The sequence below is a fragment of the Hyperolius riggenbachi genome, chromosome 10, assembly GCF_040937935.1.
Source record: "Hyperolius riggenbachi isolate aHypRig1 chromosome 10, aHypRig1.pri, whole genome shotgun sequence".
Taxonomy (NCBI): domain Eukaryota; kingdom Metazoa; phylum Chordata; class Amphibia; order Anura; family Hyperoliidae; genus Hyperolius; species Hyperolius riggenbachi.
Window position 1 is genome coordinate 196,882,375 of NC_090655.1, and position 21,584 is coordinate 196,903,958.

General features: G+C 43.8%; 1 protein-coding gene across 4 annotated transcripts in view; it reads left to right on the forward strand.

The window, feature by feature from the left end:
• Positions 1–21,584, forward strand: part of LOC137534176 (oxysterol-binding protein 1-like) — a 70,410-nt gene that overhangs the window by 44,890 nt on the left and 3,936 nt on the right. For 3 of the 4 annotated variants that reach the window (XM_068255570.1, XM_068255569.1, XM_068255567.1), the window contains exons 7-13: positions 375–506; positions 2,763–3,008; positions 12,050–12,170; positions 13,130–13,233; positions 15,873–15,968; positions 16,070–16,236; positions 19,933–20,418. In XM_068255570.1, the coding sequence (XP_068111671.1) occupies positions 375–506; positions 2,763–3,008; positions 12,050–12,170; positions 13,130–13,233; positions 15,873–15,968; positions 16,070–16,236; positions 19,933–20,374 (1,308 nt within the window). In that variant the 3' untranslated portion in view covers positions 20,375–20,418. Of the gene's footprint in view, positions 1–374; positions 507–2,762; positions 3,009–12,049; positions 12,171–13,129; positions 13,234–15,872; positions 15,969–16,069; positions 16,237–19,932; positions 20,419–21,584 lie in introns of those variants that run through there. The other variant, XM_068255568.1, reaches the window with a different exon arrangement.

Genomic DNA, 21,584 nt, shown 5'->3' on the forward strand with positions numbered 1-21,584 from the left:
AGGAGTGAAGGAGAGGTTTGAACTGAAGTCAAAACTGAAACCGGAGGACAGCATTTTTGTTGTGTTGGGAAGAACTGACCTTTTTATTTATACTAACTTTTGCCATTTTTATCCACTTTGGGCTATCACATAACTAGAAGCTGGTTACATTTCCACAACAAATACACACTCTGCAGCAAGTCATATCTTCCTAGTGATATCAAATGCTCACAGCAAATATTTGGTTTGATTGGACGGGTGGGGTGTGTGCTGATGTGTGGCGGATAGAACTATGCAATAAATAGAGAATTCAAATAATTCTGTAATATTTGGGTGATTTGTAAATTAAAAAAAAAAAGTAAATTATTTTAATAGCATTTGTTCCTTGCCTGCAGACACGGCCTCCTTCAGAGGATGCAAGAAAGGAGAGACGCTCAAGAATTCCACATAAACCCAACTACAGCCTTAACTTATGGAGTGTCATGAAGAATTGCATTGGGAAGGAATTAAGCAAAATACCAATGCCTGTAAGTTGTAATTTGTGGTAAATAAAATATGGCATGTATACAAGTTTGTATTATTGATTCATAAAGTGGCAAAACTGTATCTGTAGCTTTGGTGAAAAAAAATGCTACTCAAGGAGAACTCCTCGCTACACTTAGTATGTTAAAAATGAAATGGCACAAGCAAGACACGCCGCCTTTGCCCTGGACATATGCATGTGAACAAGCGCCACACCTGCGCGGAACGGCTGTTGCTGCATCCTCTCACCCCCTGGTCACCCTCCCTCATCCTTCCCATTCAAGATCCTGAATAAGGTCAGATCTATTCACCTTGTCATTGCAATGTAATGGATTCCTATGATGTTACCATATGTCTGCCAAGGAAATAAATGCAATATTAGAAGCGGTGCACGGACTGCCTTGCTTGTGCTATTTGAAATAGTGTGTTCCCTACATTAGTCTGAATGCACGCTCCTTTTGCATACTCTGAGCAAAGCAAAGTGGAACAGGAGGGAGTGATCACTTAAAGGTGCAGCTGACCTAATCACCCCTTAACCACCGAGTGCCAGGCACAAAACTTCTCTTTGTGTGCTAGAATGTTAAAAATGAATACCCTGCTGAGAAAATGTTTAAATTGGTGCCATACCTTTGGGCACTGTCAGATGGCCATTGTGTACACAGTGTTGGTGCCAAGTGGTTTATAAGCTTTGAGGCATATTTGAGGCACTAGGGTTCATTTCATTTGGATGCAGTAATTTGGCTATTACAGACTTTCTGATCCTGATCAGTGCATGGCAGGGATTGATGTGGCTTTATTGGATAGGGCTTGGACTGGTACCACAGAGTACCCAAGTAGCTCATGGTGACTCAAAACCACTAAGAAGGTATAGGGGCTAAAAGAGACCAAAAAGACAGAAAAGCACACTATTTCTTCTGGAAATGAGCCTGTCTTTAGGGGCATAAAGAGATGATTTGCATATTCAGTAGCGGTGCATTGTGGGAAACCACAGTTGCTCACTTATACCTGAATTATCTCCTATGTTTTAAGTTGGAAAATTATACTCTGTATTGCTTTATAATAGGAGGGCTTTTTGGTCTCTTTTAACCCCTAAAGGTGGCCATACACTGGTCGATTTGCCATCAGATCGACCAACAGATAGAACCCTCTCTGATCGAATCTGATCAGAGAGGGACCGTATGGCTGCCTTTACTGCAAACAGATTGTGAATCTATTTCAGCATGAAATCGATTCACCATCTGTGAAGCTGCCGCTGCCTCCCGGGCCCCGCATACATTACCTGATCCGGCGGGCGCGAGTCCCCCGGTCTCCGCTGTTTTCTTCTCCGGGCTCCAGCTTCACTGTACTTCCTGTCTGGGGAAGTTTAAACAGTAGAGGGCGCCGGATGAGGTAATGTATTGCCGATAGCGTCGGTTGTCGGGCATTCGAATGCCACTATCGACGCACTTCCGACCCGCCGGCAATCGAGCAAAATCTTCTGCACGAACAGGAACGGCGGGAACGATCAATTTCAGATGGAAATCGATCGTTTGGTCAGCGTTTGCGCAACGATTCCACAGCCGATTCGATCAGTGATCGAATTGGCTGTATATCGGCGGGAAAATTGGTAAGTGTATGGGCCCTTTTATTCCTTCCCAGTGGTTCTGGGTTACTATGAGCTATTTGCGTATTCTGTGGTTAGGGAATAGAGTAGGAAAAGGTTTGTTTTATTGGTTAAGGGTATTGGTTTAGGAGGGATATTTTGTCTGGAAAGGGTTAACATTAAGAGGGGTAAATTAAAAATTAGGAAGGTGAATTTCTTTATGGAGATTAGTTACACATGACTGGATGACAAGGAACATGGGCAGTGGCCCCCGATGCAAGATTTACATTGGGGCCCCCCAAGCACTCTACACATAACAATTAATACGTTGCACCAAAACCTGCCAATGGCAACTACAGTGTCAGAGGTGCAAGAAGGGGACGGGGAACAGCTTGTTAATGATTACCACTATTCAAAGTATCTGTAGAAGTGATTATTATGAGCACAGGACCAATAGACAGTTAATACTGTAGTTGAGAGAGGGCCCCTCTGGCCCAAGGGCCCCGATGCGGTCGCAACCTCTGCAACCCCTATTGCTACTCCCCCGAACATGGGGAGCTGTAGCTTGTGCAGAAGAGCACTCTTTGTACGCACAACATTTTCTGACATGCATGTGAGAGTGTGCATGTGCCCATACTGCACTGAGGGTTTAACAGTTCTATATTTCTATTTTTGCTAGGTAAACTTCAATGAGCCACTCTCAATGCTTCAGCGTCTGACTGAAGACCTGGAATACTACCACCTGCTGGATCGGGGGGCTCAGTGTGAGAGTGCACTTGAGCAGCTGTGTCTAGTGGCTGCTTTCACTGTCTCTTCATACTCCACCACAGTCTTCCGCACCAGCAAACCCTTCAACCCGCTTCTAGGAGAGACCTTTGAACTCGACCGGATGGAAGACTGTGGCTATCGCTCGCTGTGTGAGCAGGTCTGGAATATCATTTTTGCATAAATTATTTCAGTACTTGTTTCCCATAGCTATGCTGTCTTCACCTGTAGACAAAGCTTATGTTAATGACTCATTTCACGCTAATGTCTGAGCAGTTGAGACACATGCTGGCATCTTTTGTCTGGGAGAGTCTAGTGCTGAGATGCCTACACCAGTTTTCATCTCCATTCATTTGACACAGCCAAATTATGGTATAACCCTCCACTAACTGGCTCTTTACAGTGCATGCTTTCAAAAGCTAAGTCACAGCATTGTCATTTGGTGAAGAGGATGAATTGCATGCAGTGAAGAGTCTTACAAAATACCTGTATTCAGCTCTGGCATGACATGTTTATGTTCGACATGTTTGCCTTCCTCTGGATCAACAGGGATATGTGAGGGAGCAGGCTGGTGTTGTACTTTGTTTTCTGGTTGAACTTGGACGTATGTCTTTTTTCAACCCAAACTATGTAACTATGTTTATGACACTTATTAGGTCTTGCTGTTGGTCTGTAAAACTGTTCAGATCTGGAGAATAGCATTATCTTCATTTGATGTACCGTATCTACCCCCCCCCCCCCCCCCCCCCCATCACCTTTTGTTTGAAAAAGCACTCGTTTGTACTTATTTTTGCTATGGGAGGGTTTTACAGACATCCATTGCTTGTGAGATAATGACATTTTTACCAATCAGTGGCTGCAACATTAAGCACACTGAGTAAGGTGTGTGTACTATTAGAGACGTTCCCATTGGCACCATTTTATCCAGTGGTGTAAGTGACACTTGATAAAGGAAATGCCAAGAAAACACAGGTCTGAAAGTCCTGGCCACAACAATTGACAAGGAAAGGGCATGGGAAATATACTGGACTGCTGTGTGATTGCCAATGCTGGGGAGTGCACAATAGCTGCAGTTAAGGACCCGGAGGGGTTCATGATGTCATTAACCCCTTCTAGTTCCCAAAGTGCAGTCATTAACTTTTGTTGGGTAGACTTATACTTGAGTCAATAAAAAAATTTCAGCTTAAGAGTCCAATATCGGAGTTGACTTATATTCAAGGATCTATGGTAATTTTGTCGGTAAAGGTCCCAGCTAAATATACACTTTGGAAATGTGCTTAACAGCTGTTGACAGGTGATTTATGCATTTAGCAGAGGATATGAGTTGTTCTACAGTAGTTGCGTGATTCTATTATTAGTATGCTGCTTGCAGCTACTAAAAGGTTGAGTACTCTATGATAGTTTTATCTGTACGAACACTTGTTTCTGGTTGTACTTCTGAAAGCGAATCTTTCAAGAAAATACTGTTAGCGCATATAAAAGCGTACTACCCACAGACTAGCTTCTCAGAACATGCTATGCCTATCCCAGATGTACTTGGATTGGTCTGTGGAGGAGTACGTGAACTTTTATTGGTCAATTCATTATAGTAAAGTTTTGAGATGCAAAATAAATCTGAATAGGCAATCATGAAGTATGCCTTCAAAATAATATTGTAATCACAACATGGGGTACTTGCCATACCCAGTCCTTCATACTGTAATATTGAGAAACACTGATATCAATCGGGTTTTCTTAAGAATTTATTTAAAACAGTCCCCAAAGGGACAGAGCATCTTCTGTGTGGTGCAAACCAGTGAAATATCCACTTTGATTGGGGATGGCATTTTTAAATACCAGTACACCTAACATTAAGGGCTAGTTCACAGTGCATGGCTTTTTAACCACTTAACGACCGCCTAACGCCGATAGGCGGCAGCAGGTCGTTGTTGGTTTTACATGGAAACGGCCGCTCGTTGGAGCGGCCTTTCCATGTCAGTTCACGGAGGGTGTTTCCGTGAACAGCCTGTGAGCCTCCGATCGCGGCTCGCAGGCTAAATGTAAACGCGCGGGGAAGAAATCCCCATGTGTTTACATCATACGGCTCAGCAAAGCGATATGACAATATAATGTAGTGATACAATTTTTGCCCAATGCGCAGATGTGCATACAACAATTTTTTGGGGGAGTGATTGTGTTAAAAGTATAGGTACACCAAAATTGCTATAAAATCACAGTCGCTAAGCGATTTGTAATGTGAACTAACCCTTATATGGATCTAAGCTTTTGTTCCTTTAAAATATTCAAGACAATCCTCCTCTTAACCACTTGCCGACTGCCCCCAGCCGATGGGCAGCGGCAAAGACTGGGCCCAAACGACCGCAATACGCCCATCGGCGGGGGCGGCTGCGGGAGTGGCTATGCGGCGATCGCGTCATTCGTGACGCGATCAGCCGCCGGGGACTGGCTCCGCCCACCGCTCGTAGTAACCCGCCGGCCGTTCGGAAGCGCCGGCGGGTTACTAGCACCCGGATCGCCGCATTTACATTGTATAATAGGCTTTGTAATGTATACAAAGCCTATTATACTGGCTGCCTCCTGCCCTGGTGGTCCCAGTGTCCGAGGGACCACCAGGGCAGGCTGCAGCCACCCTAGTCTGCACCCAAGCACACTGATTTCCCCCCCCCCCCCCCCCGCCCCCTGATCGCCCACAGCACCCTTCAGACCCCCCCCTGCCCACCCCCCAGACCACTGTTTGCACCCAGTCACCCCCCTAATCACCCATCAATCACTCCCTGTCACTATCTGTCAACGCTATTTTTTTTTATCCCCCCCCCCCCTGCCCACTGCCCCCTCCTGATCACCCCCCACCCCTCAGATTCTCCCCAGACCCCCCCCAGACCCCCCCCCCCCCGTGTACTGTATGCATCTATCCCCCCTGATCACCTGTCAATCACCCGTCAATCACCAGTCAATCACCCCCTGTCACTGCTACCCATCAATCAGCCCCTAACCTGCCCCTTGCGGGCAATCTGATCACCCACCCACACCAATAGATCGCCCGCAGATCCGACATCAGATCACCTCCCAAATCCATTGTTTACATCTATTCTCTCCTCTAAACACCCACTAATTACCCATCAATCACCTATCAATCACCCCCTATCACCACCTGTCACTGTTACCCATCAGATTAGACCCTAATCTACCCCTTGTGGGCACCCAATCACCCGCCCACACGCTCAGATTGCCCTCAGACCCCCCTTTATCAATTCGCCAGTGCAATATTTACATCTGTTATTCCCTGTAATAACCCACTGATCACCTGTCAATCACCTATCAATCACCCCCTGTCACTGCCACCCATCAATCACCCCCTGTCACTGCCACCCATCAATCAGCCCCTAACCTGCCCCTTGCGGGCAATCTGATCACCCACCCACACCAATAGATCGCCCGCAGATCCGACATCAGATCACCTCCCAAGTGCAGTGTTTACATCTCTTCTCTCCTCTAAACACCCACTAATTACCCATCAATCACCCCCTATCACCACCTGTCACGGTTACCCATCAGATTAGACCCTAATCTGCCCCTTGCGGGCACCCAATCACCCGCCCACACCTCAGAACGTCCTCAGACCCCAGTCCTGATCACCTCGCTAGTGCATTGCTTGCATCTATTTCCCCCCTCTAATCACACCTTGAGACACCCATCAATCACCTCCTGTCACCCCCCTAGCACTCCTATCCATCAGATCAGGCCCAAAACATCCTGTCATCTAAGAGGCCACCCTGCTTATGACCGGTTCCACAAAATTTGCCCCCTCATAGACCACCTGTCATCAAAATTTGCAGATGCTTATACCCCTGATCAGTCATTTTGAGAAATTTGGTTTCCAGACTACTCACAGTTTTGGGCCCGTAAAATGCCAGGGCAGTATAGGAACCCCACAAGTGACCCCATTTTAGAAAGAAGACACCCCAAGGTATTCTGTTAGGTGTATGATGAGTTCATAGAAGATTTTATTTTTTGTCAAAAGTTAGCGGAAATTAGATTTTTATTGTTTTTTTTCACAAAGTGTCATTTTTCACTAACTTGTGACAAAAAATAAAATCTTCTATGAACTCACCATACCCCTAACGGAATACCTTGGGGTGTCTTCTTTCTAAAATGGGGTCACTTGTGGGGTTCCTATACTGCCCTGGCATTTTAGGGGCCCTAAACCGTGAGGAGTAGTCTAGAAAACAAATTCCTCAAAATGACCTGTGAATAGGACGTTGGGCCCCTTAGCGCACCTAGGCTGCAAAAAAGTGTCACATGTGGTATCGCCATACTCAGGAGAAGTAGTATAATGTGTTTTGTGGTGTATTTTTACACATACCCATGCTGGGTGGGAGAAATCTCTCTGTAAATGGACAATTGTGTGTAAAAAAAATCAAAAATGTGTCATTTACAGAGATATTTCTCCCACCCAGCATGGTTATATGTAAAAATACACCACAAAACACATTATACTACTTCTTCTGAGTACAGAGATACCACATGTGTGACACTTTTTTGCAGCCTAACTGTGCTAAGGGGCCCAAAGTCCAATGAGTACCTTTAGGATTTCACAGGTCATTTTGAGACATTTGGGTTCAAGACTACTCCTCACGGTTTAGGGCCCCTAAAATGCCAGGGCATTATAGGAACCCCACAAGTGACCCCATTTTAGAAAGAAGACACCCCAAGGTATTCTGTTAGGTGTATGATGAGTTCATAGAAGATTTTATTTTTAGTCCCAAGTTAGCGGAAATTGATATGTATTGGGTTTTTTTTCACAAAGTGTCATTTTCCGCTAACTTGTGACAAAAAAAAAATCTTCTATGAACTCACCATACTCCTAACAGAATACCTTGGGGTGTCTTCTTTCTAAAATGGGGTCACTTGTGGGGTTTCTATACTGCCCTGGCATTTTAGGGGCCCTAAACCGTGAGCAGTAGTCTAGAATCCAAATGTCTCAAAATGACCTGTGAATAGGACGTTAGGCCCCTTAGCCCACCTAGGTTGCAAAAAAGTGTCACACACGTACTCAGAAGAAGTAGTATATTGTGTTTTGGGGTGTATTTTTACACATACCCATGCTGGGTGGGAGAAATATCTCTGTAAAAGGACAATTGTGTGTAAAAAAAATCAAACAATTGTCATTTACAGAGATATTTCTCCCACCCAGCATGGGTATGTGTAAAAATACACCCCAAAACACATTATACTACTTCTCCTGAGTACGGCGGTACCACATGTGTGGCACTTTTTTGCACCCTAAGTGCGCTAAGAGGCCCAAAGTCCAATGAGTACCTTTAGGATTTCACAGGTCATTTTGCGACATTTGGTTTCAAGACTACTCCTCACGGTTTAGGGCCCCTAAAATGCCAGGGCAGTATAGGAACCCCACAAATGACCCCATTTTAGAAAGAAGACACCCCAAGGTATTCCGTTAGGAGTATGGTTAATTCATAGAAGATTTTATTTTTTGTTACAAGTTAGCGGAAAATGACACTTTGGGAAAAAAAACAATTAAAATCAATTTCCGCTAACATGTGACAAAAAAAAAAATCTTCTATGAACTCACCATCCTCCTAACGGAATACCTTGGGGTGTCTTCTTTCTAAAATGGGATAATTTGTGGGGTTCCTATACTGTCCTGGCATTTTAGGGGCCCTAAACCGTGAGGAGTAGTCTTGAAACGAAATTTCTCAAAATGACCTGTGAAATCCTAAAGGTACTCATTGAACTTTGGGCCCCTTAGCGCAGTTAGGGTGCAAAAAAGTGCCACACATGTGGTATCGCCGTACTCAGGAGAAGTAGTATAATGTGTTTTGGGGTGTATTTTTCCACATACCCATGCTGAGTGGGAGAAATATCTCTATAAATAGACAATTGTGTGTAAAAAAAAAATAAAACAATTGTCATTTACGGAGATATTTCTCCCACCCAGCATGGGTATGTGTAAAAATACACCCCAAAACACATTATACTACTTCTCCTGAGTACGGCAATACCACATGTGTGGCACTTTTTTGCAGCCTAACTGCGCTAAGGGGCCAAAAGTCCAATGAGCATCTTTAGGCTTCACAGGGGTGCTTACAATTAGGCACCCCCCAAAATGCCAGGACAGTGAACACACCCCACAAATGACCCCATTTTGGAAAGTAGACACTTCAAGGTATTCAGAGAGGAGCATAGTGAGTCCGTGGCAGATTTCATTTTTTTTTTGTCGCAAGTTAGAAGAAATGGAAACTTTTTTTTTTTCTTTTTTTTGTCAGAAAGTGTCATTTTCCGCTAACTTGTGACAAAAAATAAAATCTTCTATGAACTCACCATGCCTCTCACTGAATACTTTGGGATGTCTTCTTTCCAAAATGGGGTCATTTGGGGGGTATTTGTACTATCCTGGAATTTTAGCCCCTCATGAAACCTGACAGGTGCGCAGAAAAGTCAGAGATGCTTGAAAATGGGAAAATTCACTTTTGGCACCATAGTTTGTAAACGCTATAACTTTTACCCAATCCAATAAATATACACTGAATGTTTTTTTTTTTTATCAAAGACATGTAGCAGAATAACTTTCGCGCTCAAATGTATAGGAAATTTTACTTTATTTGAAAAATGTCAGCACAGCAAGTTAAAAAAGTCATTTTTTTGCCAAAATTCATGTCTTTTTTGATGAATATAATAAAAACTAAAACTCGCAGCAGCAATCAAATAGCAGCAAAAGAAAGCTTTATTAGTGACAAGAAAAGGAGGTAAAATTCCTTTATGCTAGGTACACACCATACAATTTTCTGTTAGATTCTTCTGTTAGCTTTTTTTCCATGTTGTAGGTAAATCTATCTGGCAGGTAAATCTAAAAGAAAATCTAACAGAAAATTGTATGGTGTGTACCTAGCATTAGGTGGTAGGTTGTATGACCGAGCAATAAACCGTGAAAGCTGCAGTGGTCTGAATGGAGAAAAAGGCTCTGGTCCTTAAGGGGCGAAAAGACTGTGGTCCTCAAGTGGTTAAAGTGTAACTGTCGAGCATAAAATAAAAAATCAATTCTTTTTTTATCTGGTAAACCAGTAATAAGGATGCTAAGCAGACGGCAATCCAAAAGTTAAAATCACTATTACTTTTCTTGTTGGTAAATGATCATTCCCCAGTTTACCTGACTCTTATTTGGTACACAAAAAAAGGAAGTTGCAGGGCATGCTGGGTTGTCCTTTTTTTTGCTTCTCTATTTCCCTTCAGACTTAACAAATGCAGCCTGATTGGCTGAAGCTTCTTTCCCTCCTGTTTTCCCCTCCCAAACCGCTGTTCCTCTCTGATTGGCCAATATTTCTCTTGCTGAGACAATGCACTTTCTATAGTGAAGGGTGGGCAAATCAAGCAGAGCAGAGTAGAGAAGGAAATTACATCAGGATTGGCTTCAAAATAGCCATACTTAAAGAGAAACGCTGACCAAGAATTGAACTTTATCCCAATCAGTAGCTGATGCCCCCTTTTTACATGAGAAATCTATTCCTTTTCACAAACAGTCCATCAGGGGGCGCTGTATGGCTGATATTGTGGTGAAACCCCTCCCACAAATTCTGAGTACGTACTCTTGGCAGTTTCCTGTCTGTGAACCTTGCTGCATTGTGGGAAATGGCTGTTTCCAACTGCCAAAAAAGCATGCAGCAGCTACATCACCTGCCAACAGTAAAAATGGCACCATGTAATGTCAGAATGTAAATCAGGGATTTAAAAGATTTTACAATGGGCAAACACTGACTAAATCATTTATACATAATTATTGTAAAAATGAAGCACTTTTTATTACATTATTTTCACTGGAGTCCTCTTTAAAATGGGAAATACTAAGGATTTTCTTTTTTTTACTGTAGAAAAATCACTAAAATCAAAACTTGGACGGTGCAATACATATGTTATGCAATTAGAGCAAGTATTTATCTACTTATACATGTGTTTTTTTCTGAGATAGTATGACTGACTGCTCCTCTTTAAAGGAGGTTCATAAATTATTGTGGGGCAAGCATTAATTTCCTTCGGGAGGCTGCTCTAAATCTCCATGTGTATATGCTGTCCTCCATCTTCATTGCCCTGGCCACAGCCGCTGGTGTTTGCAGTGCCTGCTGCCTCCCTTCTTCCTCTTTTTTTTCTCCTCCTTATCCTCCTGTGATCTGCAATGAACAGAAGGCTGAGTAACCCTGTCATATAAAGCCTGTGCATGATCGAATGGGATCTATAGGACCTGTCTTCTTATAGCTAAAAGGTTCTTAAAATACTAATTAACCTAATGGCACTTCCAAAAAGTGCAGGAATCATAAGCCCGAGCTACACTGAGCACTGCCATTATTATTATTTTCACATAACCTTGGGATATGGAGAAATCTTTACAGTCATGATGTAACTGTCAATTTTGTGTAAGGTGATACAGTACACTGAGCACTAATCATTGCGTATAAACTGATGATTCTCTTCAGCCTGCTGCCCTGAAATAATCACTGTGACTCAGCAGTTCCTGAAAGCTGCTTCTGTGCTCAACAATTACAACAAATTAATTTTTGAAAGGAAGTGAAGAGCAGAAATTGTTCTTCTCTAGGGGGGGGGGCTGTACAGGGAGCCGTACAGAGGGTGGATTCTTGACCAAGAAGTTGACAACAAACTGCTGCCTTGGCCAAGAAAAAACAAATACTTGCCTAGATAGAGGGAAGCCTCTGGCTCCTCCAGAAACTTCCTGTGTCATCCTCACCCCTACCGTCAATGCCTGGGACCCTCCTAAAGATTGCAACCATGCTCCTCTTTATGCAGGAGCATTTAAGTGCTGCACCCATGTAAGTATGGCTGCACCTGCAGAGCAGCTGGAGCTGCTTGTGTGCATTATGGCTGCACTCGTTTATGAAGAGGTGCATGACCGTGATCAGAAATCCAACAAGCTCTTGTCAGGTATCTTGCGGGGGTCCACATGTGGCAACGGTGGGGGCTAGGAGGACAGGACTTTGGAAGCCTTTGCAGGATTAATAGGCTTTCCTCTACCTAGGTATCCTGTTTGTTTGTTTTTTCAGTTTTGTTGTATTTTGTTTTGTTTTATTGCATTCTCCTCATGTATACTTTCAAGTTTCAGAGTTGACTTGATATGTTAGTTAATTGAAGATTGTTTAAACTATTCCTGACCAAAGAAATCTGTGTTGTCTACAGGTCAGTCATCACCCCCCTGCAGCATCCCACCACGCAGACTCTCGAAATGGATGGTCTCTGCGGCAAGAGATAAAGATCACAAGCAAGTTTCGTGGGAAATACCTCTCAATTATGCCCCTTGGTGAGAAAGCCAGTGTTAAATATGATAAACATCAATAGGAGATAAGTATGTGTCGGCACGATCAGTCGTGTGGGGTAGAGAGGAGACCAGTGCAAAGCAATGTCCACAACTTTGGCTGCTTTCTGCACTCTTAATGGGTAAAAAGCCAGCACAATGCACATGATAGTAATGTCCGTCCGCCGCTGCAGATGGTGTTTTATTGCTATATATGTTGTACAAAATTACAGCCATGCATAGCTCTTCACATAGGTGCAAGTGGGGAACATACCGTTGTGGGTGTGACAATAGTGGGTGCTGTGCACCACATAACCTAGGTTGTTTCCTGCTTGGGGCATTTGTTCCGAGGTTTAAACCATAAGATCGGGGAAAGCCATCTTCTGCTTTATCCCGAGGGCGAGAGCCTCCACACTTCCTAGTTTAACACCGCCCACTCTCTACGTGGACTGGTTGTCTAGGTCCTTGTTTCTCAACGTGTGGTACGTGTACCCCAGGGGGTACTCAGGCTCGATATACTTAGCCAAAAATTACAAATTTAGAGTTTTAAAAAAAGAGAAATCTTGTTTTAAACACCAAATTAGTATTTTAGCTAATTAAAAGCAATAGTAAAGGCTTGGAAATTGTTTAGAACCAATTATAATGTACTATGGTTAAATATATATTTGTCGAGGGGTATTTCTGATAATGTTTACTATGCTAGAGGGTACTTGGTGACCGTCACTACAGGGTTTTAAATGGGCTACATACCAATAAAATGTTGAGAAAAGCTGGTCTAGGAGACGCATCCTGGCTTGACTAAGCATGCTGGGATGGCTCTTGCAGGTCTTGTGGACAGTTACATGTATTCATGTTGCCTTGTTTGCCACATAAACCCTGAATAAATTGTAATGAAGATGTTGGCATTTCATGGTAAAGTGAAGAAATGCCAATTCCTACTACTCTTTACTTCTTCTTTCTCCTAGGTACCATACACTGTATATTTCACAACTCTGGGAACCATTACACGTGGAAGAAAGTCACCACAACTGTTCACAACATAATTGTAGGAAAGCTATGGATTGACCAGGTAAGATCTTCTTCTTTGTGAGCCATAATACATCTTACTTTTATAAAATGGGAAATAACACCATGAGATGCTAATATACTTCTCCCTCTGTATAAATATACTGTGAGACCACATCTAGATTATGGGATACAGTTGTGAGCGCTGCACTGCAGTGAGGGCATTGAAGATTTAGAATAGGTATAATGACATGCAACTAATTTTAATCAGAAGGATGGAAGGAAGGTCAACAAACTGGGCTTATTTAGCTTGGAAAAACACGACTTGGGGTGGATTGTTTAACACGTATAAATACATTTTAAAGTGGACCTGAACTCAGAACTTCCTATCTGCTCTAAAAGATATGCAACAGCATAATAACCTTAAAAGAAATTTTTTTTGTTAGAGCTGATACAAATCCTGCAATAATTCTGCAGTGTGTTTATTTCCTGCTTTTATGTAAGCAGACATATTGTTAACATCCTGTATTTACTAATTAGCTCTCTGACATGGCAAGCAGCTGACACAGCTGAGGGATCAAATTACAACTTGTGCTTAGTCACAGATGAGGGGGTATTAGACTGGCTAAACTCTCTAAATACATACAGGGTGCATTTCTATGTTTTCCTTCTGTCCTGCGTAAGAGTGCAGGTCCACTTTAAGGGCAATTTGAAAGCTTGGAAAATACTTTTTTTTCCTTAGGTCTGCTCATGTGAACTGCGCATGGAGACAGGTGATCTTACCACCTGATTAGAAAGGGGTTCTTCACAGTGAGGGCTGGTTCACACTGTAAGAACTTTTTTTTACACTGCAAATTGAAAACACATTGCAATTTTTCTGCTATTGCGTTTGGAAGATTTTTCTCTACATGCTTGTAACGCCAGAAGAAATGCAGTATGTTTGTGATCGGGCTAAATCTGATCACAGTATTATAAACCGGGTCATGCATTTTTCTTTACTTTGAAGATGTCGTTACGTTTTCCGATTTGCATTAGATTGGAAATTTAATTGCAAAATGCAGTAAATTGCATCTAGTATAAAACAGCCGTTAGAGCTTTTGAGCACTTCCCTAAGCGCCAGTGATTCCAAAAGTGCTTTGCTCATGTAATCCTATGGATGTGTTCTCACTTGAATGATGTGATTTAGAAAAAAAAAACAGACGTGTCTCCTGCAGAATTTTTTCAGTGCTTGCAATTGCATTAACCTCCCTGGTGGTAAGGATGAAGCTGGCTCGTTGTTTAAAAAAACAAAACAAAAAAAAAAAAAAAACTTGCTGCAAACGGTATGGACGAGTTAGCTTTGGCACATATTACAGCATTACAGAAAATTCAGTTTTGGAATCTAATACCATACTGTGTATTGCAGACAGAGAATGACACTTATTGCCACACTGGTCTGAACGCGGCTGTGACGGACTATAACGACCACCATGGCTAAGAGTTGTGCAGCAGACCAGAGTTTGTGCAGCAACCCAATGATGATCCCTAAAGATCTGGGATGTCGGTCCTTTAGCTATGTCTAAGCACGACCCAACAGCATTGTTCTTGGCACCTCCCCATCTGCTGGAAGCCGCTCCATCAGATGCGCTTGTCGTCCCTTTGCCCCTCCCCCACGCATCACAACAGAGGTGTCATAAGCCAAAGGCGACAGTGCACTAACACTGTACAGCCTTTGCACACAATGGCCTCAATTCACTAAGATCATGCTGGAGCTAATAAGGCAAGAGAAAACTTACCTCCACACAGTTTGCCTGAGGTAAAATGTTTCCTTTAGGGCCCGTTTCCACTATAGCGTTACGAAATCGCCGGCGAATCACCGCAGGCAAATCGCATGCGTTGCCCGCATGCGGATTCGCGGATTCGCAATAGTGGAAACGGGCCCGAATACTACATGCCTTATCACCATGGTGATAACTATAGAAACGCAGGAGATAAGCTTAGTGAATTGAGGCCAATGCGTCTTTTGCTATGCAGGGTGGAGCAGAGAAACGATGAGCATGCGTAATGGAGAAGTTTCTGGTGGTGGAACAGCGAGAACAAGGCTATTGTGCTGTGCTCGGGCATTTCTAAAAATCTAACACACCGGATCTTCATGCAATCGTTGTGCGCCTGATGTAGTCACGCTGATCTGACCATAATGACCACCCCCGCCATGACATGGTGCATCACTCAGAGTTCAGACCAGAGTGTGTATGGACCTTTAGAGCTGGTTCAGGGGGATGTCTCAATCACCTGCCCAGTGTTTCGTCCAAATGCTTTTCTGCAAGCGTGCAGAAAAGAATTTGTTGACTTTCAATGGCGATTCCCAGCGATCGTCATTTTTCATCCTGCAGGGGGACACAGGAGTGCGGCGCTAATGGACCCCATAACAACCAGACCCTGCTGCTTCCAGATAGTGAAGGAGGGAGGGGGGTAGCCCCACTACACACATGACTCACATATAAGCCGAATAACACCCCCCCCCATTTTTGGGACACTTTTTTTTTTTCTTTGTCCCAAAAATTCTACTTATATGCTAGTATGTACTGTAACTGTATACAGATAAGTTTGTATTTGTGGAAGAAGCTTACCCGTAGCTTTTGTTTGAAAAAGTGCAGTTTTCTTTATCACCTTTTGCTCTGGCATGATTTCAGTATTGCTTAATTAATCTTTATCTTTTGGCAGTCGGGGGAGATAGAGATTTTGAATCACAAGACTGGAGATAAATGCAAACTCAAATTTGCACCTTACAGCTACTTTTCCCGAGACATAGCCCGAAAGGTGAGCACATAGCATTACTTTGTGTCCTCAGTGTAAGGCAGATTTGTGTCCCTAGTATTAAGTAACCCTGAGCCACCTGTAACTCTGCTCTCCTCTTCCAGGTGACGGGGGAAGTGATGGACGCCAGTGGACGTGTGCACTATACACTTATGGGTACATGGGACGAGAGGATGGAGTGCGCCCCTGTATCATCTGGCAGCGGCTTTGAGAATGGAGGGGACAGGGCACCAGAGAGCAAGACTCTGTTGTGGAGGAGAAATCCTTTACCGTATGTATTGAAGTGTATTTTCCATCTGTAAGGGCTGGAACCCACAGGAGCGCTTTTGGCAGCGTTTTGGCAGCACTGCGATACGCTAGCAGTTTGCCAAAACGCTGGGCTAATGTTAATGGATGGGGCAACTTCCACAGGAGCGTTTGCGTTTCTCAGAAACGCAAACGCAGGACCTGCAGCATTTTGGGAGCGTTAGCGCTTCAATGTAAAGTATTGAACTGCTAGCGGAAACGCTCAGCAAAACCTAAACTGAGCGGTTTTGCTAGCGTTTTGCGGTTCAGCACACTGTAACAAAATGAAAAATAATTAACAGGACCAATCAGGATAAAAACGCAAAACGCTAGGCACCCGCTGGGGAAAAAAATACAATGTTGCAAAACACGACCAAAAACGCGCATGAATCCGCTTGCAAACCGCTCAGACAAAACGCTAGCGGTTGCGTTTTGCGTTTGCGGTTTTCAGTGGGTTCCAGGCCTAATGGCATATGTTTACTTGTCCTTCCCAGGGATGATGAATGAGATGCAAATCTTTCCGAGCTCATGCAGATTTCTGTAATTTTTGTATGCAAATATATGCTGCTTGAAAATGGACCAATCCAGTCCCACCTAGGTTTAAAATGATTGATCCATTTTCAAGTTACATATATTTGCATAAAAAATTACAGAAATCTACATGAACTTGGAAGTATTTTCTTCTCATTGATCATCCCTGTCCTCACCTGTCATTTTCCTGAATTTGTATCAGCAGAAGCCCTGTGTACTAAGGCCTCTTTTCCACGGGCAGTTGATAGGCAGTGAAATGCCTCTCAAACTCTCACAGCTGCTCACTGCTGCCTAGTAACTGCTTGCTGCTGCCTGATAACTGCTTGACGAGCACACAGTTCAACTGCCCGTGGAAAAGAGGCTTAAATCATTGAGGGGGATTTACTAAAGCCACAGTAAGCAATGATGTTCTGTGGTTCAGGTAAATCACATTTATAAAAGAAAATTCACAAATCTGTGACTACACATGCTTGCATTCGTCCTTCCTGTCACTCCAACCTGCACAGCTGGACCCCGGGTTTAGACCACATCTCTAATTGTGCTACATTTTTTCTCAACCATTTTTCTTAATAGTTTGAACACACCCTGCACGTGTTTGTTTCCACATATGCTTGTTGCCATAGCTATGCTACTAATTATTGTATGTTTTTGCACTTTGTACAGTGTGGAAGATGTTGGGGCTATGTAAAAAATAATAGTATGTATAGCTATTGGAAAATATTTTCTTTCTGAGCACCACACTACATGGCAGGAGCAGAATTTAAAGAGACTCTGTAACAACAAAAACCTCCCCTGGGGGGTACTCACCTCGGGTGGGGGAAGCCTCCGGATCCTAATGAGGCTTCCCACGCCGTCCTCTGTCCCACGGGGGTCTCGCTGCAGCCCTCCGAACAGCCGGCGACTGTGCCGACTGTCAGTTCAATATTTACCTTTGCTGGCTCCAGCGGGGGCGCTGTGGCGACTTTCGGCACGGAAATAGACGGAAATACCCGATCTCCGTCGGGTCCGCTCTACTGCGCAGGCGCCGGAAACTTGCGCCTGCGCAGTAGAGAAGACCCGACGGCGATCGGGTATTTCCGCCTACTTCGGCGCCGAGAGCCAGGAAGGTAAATATTGCGTCACGGCTGTACGGAGGGCTACAGCGAGACCCCCGAGGGACGCAGGACGGCGTGGGAAGCCTCATTAGGATCCTGAGGCTTCCCCCACCCGAGGTGAGTACCCCCCAGGGGCCGTTTTGTCGTTACAGTTCCTCTTTAAAGAAAACCTGTTATGAAAAACAGTTCCCCTGGAGGATACTTGCCTCGGGTGGGGGAAGCCTTCGGATCCTATGAAGGCTTCCCCCGTCCTCCTGTGTCCCACGGCGGTCTCGCTGTGCCCCTCCAAACTGCGGGGATGTAAATATTTACCTTCCCCGGCTCCAGCACACCCGCAGTATTGGCACTCCGCTCGGAGATAGGCGGAAATAGCCGATCGCTGTTGGTCCGCTCTACTTCGCAGCTGCAAGTCTCCTATGCCTGCGTAGTAGAGCGGACCCGACAGAGATATTTCTATTTCCACCCATCTCCATGCTGAGAGCTGCAATAGCGCCCCCGCTGGAGCCAGGGAAGGTAAATATATCAAGCCTTGTCAGGCTTGTCGAGCCCGGATTGTCGCTTTAAAGAAAAAATGTGCATGATTTGCCTGCTATGCAGTGAGAAACCCAATGAAGAAAAGGGAAATCTGTACAAATCCCTTTTCATTCTAGTGGAATCAATCATAGTTCCGTATCTGCTGCAAGTCACAATAATTTGACATTTTCTACACAATATGGTAGCATCTCAGGCTGGCCAATTGTGGCCTCTAGTAAGGTAAATGATTGCTTTTGAAGTTCCATCAGCTGATCTCGATAGGTCAGGGCATTTTGTCATGAGCTCAGGGTGCAAGTGGTCTGGTGGAGGTTTGGGAGAATGTTTGATACCTCTTCTTCAGTAGTCAGACAATGGTCTAGGTGGTTCTTACGTCTATTAGAAGGTGTGGGCTTTAGGTGCTGTACACTGAAAGACAAAACTATAGAGCAGACTGTAAAAAGTGGGCAAATTTCACACACCGATCCTTTGAGGATGTGATACTTGTTTTTTGGCATGATGAGTTGCAGAGACTGTAAGCTACGAGAAGTAGTTGGATTGGTTTGCTAGCTGCATTTTCAATCTCCTGTGGCAAAAATGACTTTTTCTTTTTGATTTTGGTACTTTATTACATGAAGATTTAGGTAGAGTGACTTTTGAGGACTGAGATTAGCGCCATTCTTATTCCAGCCCGCGTCCTTTCTTTAGCTCTTGTATCAGTGCAAAACATTTAAAGAGAATCTGTACTCTAATATTCTTACACTAAAAAGCATACCATTCTATTCCTTATTTTCTCCTGTGCCCCTCTGTGTTGTTTCTGCCACTCTCTGCTGCAATCCTGGCTTGTAATTAACAGTTTTAGGCAGTGTTTACAAACAAACTAACCAGCTTGTGATAGGCTCACATAAACAGTGTGTGAGTCATACAGAGTGTGCAGGGGGCCTGCAGAGGGTGTGTATCGCTTCTATCCAATCACAAGCAGCCCTGCACATTCCACACATTCAAGCCTTAGCCCGACAGACACGACAGAGGAAAGGAGTTAAGATTTATTACAGAGACAGTGCAATTAGGAAAGGCTGCAGTAAGCCAGAGCACATTAGAAGAGGCATAGGAACTTATAGGATAGAAGAACTAAGGCTGAAAAATCTGTTACAGAGTCTCTTTAAAGTGTAATAGGGCTATAACATCAAAAAGCAGATAAATAGTAGCCATTGTTATAGGGTCCTTTGTGCATATATTATCAAATATTTTATGCTTACTCTGTGCCATTTAAAATGGCATAAAGCAAATACCTTGCTTTATGTATAACAGGTAGTCCCTGACTTACGAACTAACTGCCGATACGAACAGTCTGAAAATTTGATTCTGTGGGAACAAATTAAAAAAAAGTTTGAACAAGACATTTATAGGTTGTTTTTTTGTTTTTTTTTTGGGGGGGGGGGGGGGTGTTTGAAAAAAAAGGAAAAAGAAAAAAATGTTTTTATATTGGTACCGTGTTTCACCTTTAAGTGTGCTGTAATGATTTTCTTCTCAATGTTTGATTTCAGGAAGAATGCAGAGTATATGTATTACTTTTCGGAGTTGGCACTGTCTCTGAATGCCCTTGAGGAAGGTGTTGCCCCTACGGACAGTCGTAATCGGCCTGACCAAAGGCTGATGGAAAATGGTAACTGGGATGAGGCCAATCTGGAGAAACAGAGACTGGAGGAGAAGCAGAGGATTGCAAGGAGAAAGCGAGAAGCTGAGCGAGAGAAAGCTGGTGAAGATGGTGAGAACAGACAGCAAAACATTTCATACGGGATTTATAATCATCATTTCCAAGCCAGCTGCTGTGTGTCCGTATGTCCTTCCATTCAGCACACGCCCCCTCTTTCTCTGATTGGCCATGGCACTGTCTGCCCCACCCCCACTGTAATTAGTTGCTTTGCTGATTGGACAGCACACACTACATCCAGAAGGCTCAAGCACTCCTGCCACCTCCCAGCATAGCGAGCGCCACCATCTAGTATATAATAAAAAGCCTACTGCATGAATCTTGTCAGACTATCACGTGTAGTGCCCTGGTTTAATTATTTAAGTGGAAAACATTCACTGCGTTCTATCTGTCTGGAATATATTGTATTACAGTTTTATTGCCTAATTAACACAATGTGGTATTTTGTCTAGCTGTGTTCTGTAAATCACTTTAGCTATTAGTGTGCTAAGTGCTAAGCTACGGAAATTATTTATTGTTGATTTTAATAATGCAGATTTCTTCTCTGGGCTTTACAGAGTAAGATGAAAATGGGTGCATAATACAGGAGTGGGTTATGACAACAAAACATACAGCGTTTTAAAAGAAACCTAAGGAAAAGAGCCCTGACAAGCACCTAAGAATATACAAATAACAAAGTTTGCAAAAGTTATCAACTGCAGGGAGTACTCAGCATGTGCCCAAAAGGGAGGTGATCCTTATTCACCCTGGACCTGTAAAACACAACTTGCATTGCTATCAATAATATATCACATAAAATACATTGAAAATGTATTGTACCAGTAGCAGCTTCTTAGCTCCATATAACGTACATAAGAATGGGCCATATTTTGCTTTCAGTACAGCTTGTCCCATCATTTTACAAGGCTTAACCCTGTGAGCTGGTTTGGTATTGTATCACCTGTCTTGATGAGACCAATATTCAGCCAACCAGGCATAATGGTCTTAAAGGGATACTGTAGGGGGTCGGGGGAAAATGAGCTGAACTTACCTGGGGCTTCTAATGGTCCCCCGCAGACATCCTGTGCCCGCGCAGCCACTCCCCGATGCTCCGGCCCCGCCTCTGGCTCACTTCTGGAATTTCTGACTTTAAAGTCTGAAAACCACTGCGTCTGCGTTGCCGTGTCCTCGTTCCCGCTGATGTCACCAGGAGTGTATAGCAGAAGCCCAGTATGGTCTGTGCCTGCGCAGTACGCTCCTAGTGACATCAGGGGAAGCGAGGACACGGCAACGCAGGCGCAGGGGTTTTCTGACTTTAAAGTCAGAAATTACAGAAGTGAACCGGAGGCGGGGCCGGAGCATCAGTGAGCGGCTGCGCGGGCACAGGAGGTCTGCGGGGGACCATTAGAAGCCGCGGGTAAGTTCAACTCATTTTCCCCTGACCCCCTACAGTATCCCTTTAATGACTCCCTCTTTTCCCTTCTACCAAATGGAGTATAGGCAAGG